The 12256-nt window shown below is 45.7% G+C and overlaps 1 protein-coding gene across 2 annotated transcripts in view; it reads right to left on the bottom strand.

Moving 5' to 3' along the window:
• LOC135227045 (ubiquitin carboxyl-terminal hydrolase 22-like) overlaps nucleotides 1-12224 on the bottom strand; it is a 61606-nt gene extending 49382 nt beyond the window's left edge. Inside the window, exons 1-2 of one of the 2 annotated variants that reach the window (XM_064266841.1) lie at nucleotides 11970-12224; nucleotides 10230-10359 (exon numbers count right to left, since the gene is read on the bottom strand). In XM_064266841.1, the coding sequence (XP_064122911.1) occupies nucleotides 10230-10359; nucleotides 11970-12089 (250 nt within the window). In that variant the 5' untranslated portion in view covers nucleotides 12090-12224. Of the gene's footprint in view, nucleotides 1-10229; nucleotides 10360-11852; nucleotides 11943-11969 lie in introns of those variants that run through there. The other variant, XM_064266842.1, reaches the window with a different exon arrangement.
• Between the last annotated feature and the right edge of the window lie 32 nt (nucleotides 12225-12256).

Below are 12256 nucleotides of genomic sequence, written 5' to 3'. Positions count from 1 at the left end.
TGTCCATCATCAAAAAAATGTCCTGCAAATCCTAACCAAGCAGACATGACTGATCCAGTCTCAGCCTCATATTGTCACAAAGGATACAGCATACTGATAAGCTTCAGATTTCATAAAGACTAACAGCCACTTCATCTCCTTGCTAGTCCAGAAGACAACAAGAGTACCAGATCAGTAACCTGTAGTATACCAGTCGAACTAAGCCCACCAACACTACATCATAAAGGGTATGTACACGAGCTTATATAATGGTTAACCATTTGAGACTACAATAAATCGCAAAGTCTCATAACCATTATCAAATTAATTACACACAGAAGGGCATAAACAAGTATCCATCAATAGTAAATAAGATTCATTTCTACACATAAGACAACCTCTTGAATCTGACTATAAACAAGTACATACACACTTGTGTGAATTTTAGTTCACCAGTTACTTTGACCTGGTTAACCATAAGCCTTTTGTATGTAAACTTTGTACTTCAGGTGGTGTGAATGCCGGCACTAAATTTACTTCATTCCAGTTTTTTTTCCATTCTTGTGGCTTGCAACATAAGTGTGCACCTTGAATTTTGAATACAGTATGTCAGGATCCAATTCATGTAGCAGTCATGGATAGTTTTCATGAAATACTCTTTCCAAGTGAAAAGTAGGAGAACATACAGGAATTGTAAAATACTAAATTACAATGAACAGCTGCTAAAAAATTTTTTTCAATTACAGCAAATTACCGATGTTTAACAGTAACATTAACAACCAATCAAATTTTCTTGAGATAACAATGAACAATGTTCAATAGTTTTAGAGTAAAAAAAATACCCTCCATGTTCCACATACTGATTCCTCATTCATAATGCAATCCCCCACCCCACTGCATTCAGGCTGTGAATTTTAACATTCTAGGGTCATGCATTTTGAAAATGCATGACCCTAGAATGTTTAAATTCCCATTACCCCATTTCCTTTGCCAGTGCTTGTACTGCAAATAGCAGTGCAGTCCCGGTTATCGGCGAGGTTTCCGTTCTTAGGGCTTTATGGTAAGCGAAAGTTCCCGATAACCAAAAAAGGACAAATTTTTAACCAATTTGTATTTTTCATAACTTACAAACCTGAGGTCTTAACATTACAATAAATACTCGGCGCCAGCTCGAAACCGGTAAAGTTTAAAATAATTGTGTACGCAAGGGACTATTGGCATCTGTGCTTGGTCACGAGACATGTGGAGCCACCGACATACCCCTCTTTAACTCGTGACCCCGTCAGTTATATTCTTACCGCCTTTAAGAGAGGACGTGCTTTGCCTCCGTCCTTTTAAAGCCGGTTTAGTTTGCCCCCTGTTGTTTTGAATTTGTTGTTTGGAATTCCCGGGCATGTGAACATGAAAGCATTCTCACGCAGATAACTGGTTGATGGCACCTTTCTTAGGTATGCTGATTACTCTGTTATCAGCACTGATAACCAGAAATCGCTGCATTGTGACGCTGAAAATCGCTGATTTTTGGCACTAGAGAAGTGCCATAAAACCAGATTGCAATTAACCAAAGACTGCCTGTAGTATCAAGCTTTTACTCTCATCTTCAGCACATTTTTTTCCCAACAATCTAGTCCTTTCCCCTTATTCCATCCAGGCTGCAGCTATGCCCTTACTGCTTTACATTCCAGTTTGTCCCCTAATTAACAGAAATACTCCTTTCTCTTTTAATGCAAGCCCATTTATCAAAACAGCATTCTAAACTCTGCTCTCTTCCCATTATGCTTTTGTAATGCATTTTAACTATGAACAATCTTTCTTACTCCAGGTATATTTTCTAACATTCAGGACAAAGTGAAGAATTAACCTTACACAACCTTCCCACAACAATCACAAGTCACTTTGCTGATTCTACTTTTTCCTGTACCTCCTTTCCAATCACCAAGCTTTGTTTTGTTTATGCTAATTTTCTGTCATATCTTTCCACTCTTCTACCTTTAAAACATTTCAACCACTTATTGCAGCACTTCTGTAAATGCACTGACTGTTCTATTCCAAGATTATTAATCTTCATTTTCCCTTATCCTAAGGATCATAAAAACTAGCCTCTGTCATTAATACTGTTGCTCAATCATTTAGGCCAGAATATCCGTCCTAATGGCTCGTACACACTATTTCATAAAGGCTTGTTGTACAGCCATTGATGGCTTCATAAAGTATTGCATAAAAAGACTGCTAGTCCACACATTATTATGACACTTACTTAAAGCTATGGGCTACAGATACATGTCCTCCTTGAGGTTAAGTTACAATAGGACAAGTTAATAAGAGTAAGAATTCAATTAAGGAGGAAACAAGTTCAGTGAATCTTTGTTGGTCAGACTCATATGTAGAACAGATTCTGTTGAATTGTTCAAATCTCCTTTAGACATTAGTGTTTTGCATTTATCTGCAGTCTTCACCATCAACTAATGTTGTACATTAAATAGTCTCATAGGACTGCCACACGCCAGTCTAACTGAGACCTTCATGTAAGCTCTTCCTTCATAATGTTTCAGGGCCTTCCTAACCATCTTTATCCAACCCCTGCTACATTTCACATACTGTAAAGTATGTAAATTTTCATTTTCTTTCCCAATAACCAAAACACAATCTTCACGTGTGGCCTCACTCATGCATTCTCATGCCTAACACTAAATAATGTGTGTGGATCTACTGCTATTGGGGACAAAAAATTATTAAAGGGCTTGGCCTTGCCCCACAAAATGACAATCGGTTTCATGTCCTTCATAGTAGCCATGAAACAAGTGTGGCTAACACAGCCACATATGTACGTAGGCGCCACACTACCCACTAGGTCACACAAAGGAAGTTGACCACAGACTCGCAAAAGCACAAAAGAAATAATAGAAATGCCTCCATTCGGAACGAAAACCATGGTAAAACTTAGAGTAATAACACATTGGGCTACTGGAGTCACACAAGACACTGGGAGGGTAATAACCCCACAGAGGAAAACACATAAGGGCACGAACACGACACACACAAAGACAAATCTCGGCTAAACGGGAGATGAGCGCAGTGACGAGCATGCTCATAAACAGCCAAGAACAAAATGGAAGGGGAGGGCTGACCCACAAGTGAATCAAAGGCCTACTTGATAAATTGTTTTTCTAATTGAGTCACTGAGCTGAATCACGTCTTGCAAGAGCAACGAGAAAGCATATGTGCATATTCCTTTGGGGAACAAATTATTTTAAATACTAACTTCCATTAATAAACTTGGGAGCTATTATACTTGCTACTGGTGACGATACACATAATGCAGCCACTGTTGAATTGAAATGAAGTGGGTAGTGAAAACTAGATAGTCTGAAAACATTCAAGGACTTACCCATACAAATTTAGTTTTAGGTGGGTAAAAATGTTATTACTATCTCCAGGGGTACACTGTGAAAAATACCATGCTCTGTTCAACTCTCAAGAGGTATTAGAAGGTCAGCAGGAATGCATACACATTAAAATGTTATTGTTATAATACAATTAAGTTTGTTCATACTTACCTGGCAGATATATATATAGCTGTATTCTCCGAAGTCCGACAGAATTTCAAAACTCGCGGCACACGCAGTGGCGGCCAGGTGGTAGTACCCATTCCCGCCGCTGGGAGGCGGATATCAGGAACCATTCCCATTTTCTATTCATATTTTATCAGTGCCACTGTCTCCTGAGGGGAGGTGGGTGGGCACTTTAATTATATATATCTGCCAGGTAAGTATGAACAAACTTAATTGTATTATAACAATAACATTTTGTTCATGAAACTTACTTGGCAGATATATATATAGCTGAATCCCACCTTCGGATGGTGGGAAGAGACAGAATAGGATTTGTAGGAAACTTAAATTAAGTAGATGATATACACCTTGGTTCCTCACCTGTTAGCAAAGTAGACTCTGTGATTACTGTCACTGCAGCCTGCTTGTGCTTAACCAGAGTTGCCAGCCAGGTGGAGACCTGTAGTGCTGGTGCGCTCTGGATGCTCTGTCAACGGGGACGTGACCTCAATGTGACAAGAGCATAGAGCCATACAAATGAGGGCAACGAAGCAACTGACCACCACCTGACCAACTATCCAAGACCCCCTGAACACTAAGCTAAGAGATGGGAGGTCTTCACCAAAGCCTCACCACAACCAAAAAACACAACAACTAAAACCTAACCTAAACCTAACTAAAGGATAGGGAGAGAGCTACCTTCAGCCCCCAAGACTGTGTCTGCAGAAACGTATGGCCCAAGAGAACAACAGTCCTCGTATATCGTTCTCACATCTCTCAAGTAGTGTGAGGCGAATACTGAATTGCTCCTCCAAAAGGTGGCGTCAAGGATGTCCTTGATCGACATGTTCCTTTGGAAGGCAAGCGAGGTTGCGACAGCTCTGACCTCGTGAGCTTTCACTCGCAAGAGGCTCAAATCGATCTGTGTGGAAGACGAATGAGCCTCTTTAATGACGTCCCTCAGAAAGAACGCCAAAGCGTTCTTGGACAATGGTATATCGGGTCGTTTAACCGAACACCAGAGATTATCTGAGGGACCTCGTACCTCTTTAGTCTTGTGGACATAAAACTTTAGAGTCCTGACAGGGCACAGGACTCTCTCAGGTTCTTGACCCACAAGGCTTGTCATACCCTTGATTTCGAAGCTCCTTGGCCAAGGGTTCGACGGGTTTTCATTCTTTGCTAAGAAAGTGGGACTCAAAGAGCAGACAGCGTTGTCCCCTTTGAAGCCCACTCTCTTACAAATGGCCTGAATTTCGCTAACTCTCTTCGCCGTCGCCAGAGCAGTTAGGAAAAGAGCCTTCTTAGTCAAGTTCCTAAGCGACGCTTCATGTAGAGGTTCGAAAGGACTCGACATTAAAAGTCTAAGGACTAAATCCAAGTTCCAAGAAGGAGGCCTCGCCTGAGGTATCTTGGATGTCTCAAATGATCTCAGGAGATCGTGAAGATCCCTATTATCAGACAGGTTAAGTCCTCTGTGTCGGAAGACTGCCGACAGCATACTCCTATATCCCTTGATGGTCGGGACAGCCAGCTTCTGTACATTTCTTAAAAAATAGCAGGAAATCGGCTATCTGGCTCACAGAGGTAGTGGAAGAGGAAATTCCCTCCTTTCTACACCATGCCCTGAAGGAAGCCCACTTCGACTGGTAAACAGCTCTCGAGGACGTTCTCCTAGCATTGGCGATCGCCTTTGCAGCTGCTCTAGAAAAACCTCTCGCTCTGGCCAGCTTTTCGATAGTCTGAACGCAGTCAGACCCAGAGCGGAGAGGTTTCGGTGATATCTTGCGAAGTGGGGCTGTCTGAGTAGATCTTTCCTCCAGGGCAAGGTCCTCGGAAAGTCTATGATGAATGACATTACCTCCGTGAACCATTCCTTCGCGGGCCACATCGGGGCGATCAGGGTCAACCTCGTCCCCTCCGAAGCCGCGAACTTCCTTACTACTTCCCCCATGATCTTGAATGGCGGGAAGGCATACAAGTCTAGGTTCGTCCAGTCCCAGAGCAGAGCGTCTATCGCGACTGCTCCCGGATCCAGCACCGGGGAGCAATAAAGAGGCAACCTCTTTGTTCTCGACGTCGCAAAAAGGTCGACTAGCGGACACCCCCACAGCCTCCAGAGCTCTCGACAGACGTCCTGGTGCAACGTCCATTCCGTCGGCAGGATCTGATCTTGTCGGCTGAGAAGGTCTGCTCTGACGTTCTGGACTCCCGCGATAAATCTCGTCAGGATCCTTATCCGTCTCGCATCTGCCCACAGCAGAATCTCCCTCTCGCTAAATAAAACAGAGGACGGGAGTGTGTACCTCCCTGCTTCTTTAGGTACGCCAGGGCTGTGGTGTTGTCCGAGTTGACTTGGACTACTTTCTCTGCAACCTTTCGTTGGAAGAACTTTAGCGCCAGAAAACCGCCGCTAGTTCTTTTACATTGATGTGCCAGGACACCTGTTCCCCCCTCCAGGTGCCTGACACTTCCTCCCCTCCCAGTGTTGCTCACCCCATCCCGACACGAGGCGTCGGAAAACAACACTAGGTCTGGGCTCAGAAGCTTTAGGGACAACCCCTCTCGAAACTTCCGAGGATCTAACCACCATCTTAGATGGTTCTTCACCGATTTGGTGATGAAAAGGGTCGCATTCAGATCCTCTCTGACTCTCCATTCGTCTGCTAAGAAAAACTGGAGAGGTCTGAGGTGAAGTCTTCCCAGGGAAACAAACTTTTCCAGCGATGAAATGGTTCCCAGCAGACTCATCCATTCCCTCGCCGAGCAAGCTTCCTTCCCCAGGAAGGCCGAAACTCTCTCTAAGCCTTGCCGCTGTCGTTCCTGGGACGGAAACGCTCGAAAAGCCACTGAATCCATCTGAATCCCCAGATACACGATGGACTGTATTGGGTCAGATGTGACTTTTCGAGGTTGACTAGAAGTCCCAGGGACTTCGCCAAGGCCAACGTGAAGTGAAGGTCCTTCAGACACCTTTCTTCTGACGATGCTCTGATAAGCCAATCGTCGAGATACAGGGACACTCTTATTCCTGCAGAATGTAACCATCTCGCTACGTTCTTCATGAGCATGGTAAATACCATCGGAGCCGTGCTTAAACCGAAACAAAGGGCTCGGAATTGCCAAACTTTGTCCCTTAGCATAAACCTCAGAAACTTTCTTGAAAGAGGGTGGATAGGCACGTGAAAGTATGCGTCCTGCAGGTCCAAGGACACCATCCAGTCGCCCGGTCTTAAGGCTCCTAGAACCGACTGAGGTGTTTCCATCTTGAATTTTTTCTTTTCTACGAAAAGATTCAGGCTGCTTACGTCCAAGACTGGACGCCACCCCGACGACTGCTTTGGTACCAGGAAAAGTCTGTTGTAGTATCCTGGTGACCCCAGGTCTAAGACCTGCTCCACCGCTCTTTTCGTGATCATTTGTTCCAAAAGATCTAAAAGAACCTGCTGTTTCTCCCCTTGATACGACGGGGAAAGATCTCTGGGAGTCGTTGAAAGAGGAGGAGGGTCTACAAAGGGGATCTTGTACCCCTGTTCTACTATCTTGAGGGACCACGCATCTGTATCTCTCTCTCTCCACGCCCCCGCAAAGAACTTTAGCCTGGCTCCGACAGGCATCTGAAGGACTTTCTTCTCATTTAGCGGATTTAGGTTTGAAGGAACCTCTTCCTCTTGCAAGTCCTCTCCCTCGAGGAGCAGCTCTCGAGGGAGGAGCGCTACGAAAGGGTTTAACCTTCCTAGGAGGTCGTCCAGACGACGACGTGATAGGGACTGCAGGACGTCTAGAACTGGGCCAAGAGATCCTGGGTAGCCTTCTCTTGTAGGCTCACTGCCAGGTCCCTTACCATAGCCTGGGGGAAGAGATGGCTCGAAAGAGGTGCAAAGAGAAGCTCTGCTTTCTGCGATGCAGAAACAGACCTCGCTGTGAAATTGCATAAGAGCGCTCTCTTCTTGAGGAAAGCAGTGCCGAAATGAGACACTAACTCTTCCGAACCATCCCTGACGGCCTTGTCCATGCATGACAACACATTGGACAGCTCCCCCAGACTCAAAGAATCAGGACTCCTAGATTGAAGATCCAGGACTCCTAGGCACCAGTCTAGGAAGTTAAAGACTTCCAGAGTCTTTAACAGACCTTTCATGTGATGGTCGATCTCCGTTGGTGTCCAAGAAATCTTCGCGGACGACAAAAGGGATCTCTTCTGGGCGTCTACCAGACTAGCAAAGTCCCCTTGGGAAGAAGACGGGATCTTAATTCCTACTTCAGACTTGGTCTCATACCAAATGCCGCCTCTCCCACTAAGTCTTGAAGGAGGAAGGGCGAAAGTCGACCTGCCCTGATCCTTCCGACGTTCCATCCAGTCCTGCAATTTCTTGAATGCTCTCTTAGTGGACAAGGAAGTCTTCATCTCCACCACTCCGAAACCTTGCCCGACTTCGAAGACGAAAACTGAGAGGGCGGAGACTTAGGAGCTGCAGGCTGGAACTTCTCCCCAAACAAAGAACGTAAAAGTCTAACCAGCACCTTGTAGTCGGAAACCGACGAAACTGACGGCTGTTCTTCCTCCACTGAGTCAGCCGGACTACTATGTTCTCCTTCCTCCCGAAGAGGCAAAGGAGATAGAACCTCTGGAGAGGGCGTGCGCCCAACGGGTCTAGCCTTCAACAAAGGCTTTCGAGGAAGACTAACATCCGCCTCTTCAAAGCGACCGACCTTCTGTCGATCTTTAGAGCTCGAACCACGAAGAGCGTCCTGACCATCTGCTGCGCGTCAAGAGAGGATACTCTAAGTCTCTCTCGAGGAGCGTCCTTCCGTTTGACGCTCAAGCGTCCAGCTTTCGCTTTCCAAAGCGTCCTTCTGAGCGCTCTCAAAAGCCTTCTCCACAGGCAAAGCGTCAAACAAAGCGACCCCGACGAGCGTCTTCAAAAAGCGTCCTGGCCGAGCGTCTTCAAAAAGCGTCCTCCAAGGCGTCCTGTCGAGCGTCCTCAAAGGCGTCCTGACGTGCGGGCGGAGACAGCGACGAACGAGGAGACAGAGACGGAGACTGCCTCGTCCTCTTGACAGGCAGTCTAGCGTCCTTCCTTCGCTTAGGCTCAACTGCTGCTGGGCGAGTCTTCCGAGCCATTAAGGTCGACAATTGGTCTTGAAGCGACGCAAGAATACTCTTCGTAGGTGAAGAACCGAGAGGAGGTGAAGGGCTGCGCCTGCGAGAAGACGAGGGGCGGGGGGACGCCTCCTTCCTTCTCACAGGAACAGCAACCTGCCTCTCCGAGGCGCGAGAGAAGCGCTTCTCAGCGTCGTCCTCGGACGACGTCCTACCTCTCTTCTGTGGAGGAAACGCGTCATACGACGCAGGCAAAGACCGCAACGAGAGCGGAGAGAGGGGACGTAAAGCGTCCTCCCTAGGAAAAGTCCTTTTCAACGGACGCGAGTCACTCCGAGAGCTCCACCCCTTGCGCGGGGAGGGCGCCTCGGAGGACGAAAAACAGTCCTTCAGGATGCGAGCCTGAGCACGCTCCTTGGCAGCCTGGGAAGTAGCAACAGGTCCTGCCGAAGGGACGCCAGATCGGTGGGGAGCCCCCGTAACCCTCTTGCGGCTTTCGACATGCCCACTCCCTGAGGTCTGGGAGTCCGACAGAGGTCTAGACCTAGAGGCATTATGGGGCCGATCTGACGCCCCCTCCACAACACTAGGGGCACGATCACACACTTTACTCGAGCCGTTTTCAAGGGCCAACACTTTGGACTCTAGAGTGCGCAATGACTCTGAGAATCAGAGAAAGGGCATTACCTTCTCCAGACACAGAACTAGGGCCCTCAGGCAACAACACAGGATTAGGTGAAGCAAATTCTACTGGTGTTAATATAGGCGAAATGTTACTTCCCTTACCTTTCGTAGAACCGCTCTTAGAGGAAGACCTCCTGATCCTATCGCGCTCCAACTTACGCCGATAGGATTCATACACCTTCCATTCATCCTCAGTCAAACTTTTGCATTCAATGCAACGATCAACCAGCAAACAAACATGCCCCCTACACCCCATACATACTGTGTGGGGGTCTACCGATGCTTTCGGTAGCCTCACCTTGCAATCACTCCTCACACACACTCTGAAGCTCACTGAACTTGATCCCGACATCACGTTCATAGAGAAGCCAATCCAAAATCCAAAAACAGTCCACTATCGCGTATGCCAATCCAACAATCCAGAGTCAAAACCAAAAGTCAATCCAGATACTTATAACGTCCAAAAAATCCTGGGCGGAGGTCTGTAAACAGGTGTTTACCGACCGGCGACAGAAAAAATATGAATAGAAAATGGGAATGGTTCCTGATATCCGCCTCCCAGCGGCGGAATGGGTACTAACCACCTGGCCTCCCACTGCGTGTGCCGCGAGTTTTGAAAATTCTGTCGGACTTCGGAGAATACAGCTATATATATATCTGCCAAGTAAGTTTCATGAACAAATTAGGGATTAGAAAATGCCAACCTTGCGGTAACAATCAGTAAACATAATACTCATAAAATGTCCAAAATGATCATTCAGTGCTAGCAAGAAATTAATACAGAAAACTATACAACTCACAAAATTACTAAAGCAAAGCAAAATAGGCTATGCAGGCAGACAAATATAGCCTTGCCTATACCATATACAATTACTCAGTTTTCTATATGTAATCAGCAAAGACCATCTCACCCAAATTATGTTGCATCGAAGAGGAATGATCATGAACGTGATCCTGGTAACATGCAAAATGGATGCAGTGCAAACAGGCGTGAACGCGGGGGCCAGGGGATCCACATATTGAACACACACACCATTTTGCCTGGAAAAAATAAGAAGATTAATTTCAAGTTTATTCACTTCCCTGCACTCTTGAAATTATGTGTGCAAACAAGCTATAATGAGACAAAGGAAAAGGCCTAAAAACTGTAAAAAGTAGTGATAAAATTGGGCATATCCTCAGTCTTCATAATATACCATACATTAGATGAGCCTTTTTCAGTCTTATACTGCTTGACACAAACACACGCCCAGTTACTCAAAAGCTTCTCTTGGAAAATGTGTAACTAATTAGATTCCCTTCAAGTCTTTGTCTGCGCTCTTGTTATCCAACGTAATTTTCCTGCAAATAATACACATTTCCTAATATACACTTTGCCAAAAAATTTATAATTCAGTATAAAACTGCTTTGTCTAGGCTCTTGTTAATTCTGCAAACAGATTAACTTACAAATTCCCCCAAATCTTTTATTGTATACAATATACACAGAACAAAGGACTTGCTGCATTCAATTTAGGCTGTACCTAGAGTTTAACAGCACCAAAGCCAAAATTAATTTACAAAGAACAATGGGGGAGAACTAACATTTGCCTAGTGTACAGAATAAACTGTATGCAATATTATACTATTCCAGTATTCCATGGTAATATTAGCACCCCAGAAAAATACTGTTCCGCAATAAAACAACACAAGAGATCTTTAAGTATTAATAAACAGCCTCAGTTGTCTACCTTTTCTAGGTTAGGGTACATTTAAGGCAGTCAGGATAGGTTGCACCCAAGACCTGGGACCACATACCCTATTTAACCTTGGCCTTTTGTGAACAACGGACAGAGACGTAATTACGGTCATTTCACCAAGTACTATTTAATTGAATTTCGATGTCGATAAATTACACTATACCAAAAGTGAACGTGAAAAAAAAATAACCAAATTGTTTTACTTCGACAATTAGCGACTGTGTCCTATCATACATTTTCAAACTTCCGCCAAATTCCAGACAGAGGGCGTGAGAGTACTCTATTCATTTGTGTCACTAAAGAATTTCCTGCGAGAATAAAGCACGAATGGATGGCGATAAAGTACCCTCAATGTGAAACATTAAATTTAATTGTTGAAAAAAATCGTGACCTTTTCGCAAAACACATGGACGACGAGTGACATCGGCCGTCATCACTACGCCTTCGGTCTGGTTGTCAGAGCAAGTTGGTCATTACATAACCTGGCAACAAATGAGAAGGGCCAAATTGGAAAAGGGTAGTCTTAATTTAAAAGACAAACACGGGACAGAAAGGAAATTCGGTACATGGCAACATTCCACGCTCTCCTCCTCCTCCTCCCCCCCCTCGCAGACACACACACACACTCAGCTGATCGGGTCAAACCAACACCCCAAAACAAAGCATCTTGTCAAACGCCAATTCCACTCTCTCATACACAAACGATTCGTTTGACAAACATCAAACCCCCGCCTCCGCCTTCTCACACATCCCCGCGAAGGGCGCAAAGGCAGGGATCGAGGCCACAGGGCATACTTGTTTCACAATTCGCATGAAAATAAGGGAAGGCGGCGTCTCAGGACAGGCCCCGCTAGCGGGGGTGCCGCCGATCAGCTGACGGAGTGAGAGAGATCTCTCTCTCTCTTTCCTCACCTTCTGCCGCCTCGCCGCTTTACTCGTGCAAAAGACAAAGAAACTGTAAATCACACGAAATGGCTGCGTCCCTCTCGACGACTTGAACTCGGAAAGATGAACGCATCCTTCCAGACTCATATTTCAATGGAGTTGTCCCATTGGAAGTGGCGTTTCAACCGGAGGGACGAGATTTGCTCATTGAAACAGAGTGTACGTCGCTGTGGCCCACGCTGCCTGTATGCCTACTACAGCCACAGCTGCTGCCATCTGGGGGCAGCGGCATCCAACCACCTACAACCACCCGC

This window comes from Macrobrachium nipponense, chromosome 15 (genome assembly GCF_015104395.2).
Source record: "Macrobrachium nipponense isolate FS-2020 chromosome 15, ASM1510439v2, whole genome shotgun sequence".
NCBI lineage: Eukaryota > Metazoa > Arthropoda > Malacostraca > Decapoda > Palaemonidae > Macrobrachium > Macrobrachium nipponense.
This window is presented reverse-complemented; position numbering and strand designations above follow the sequence as displayed.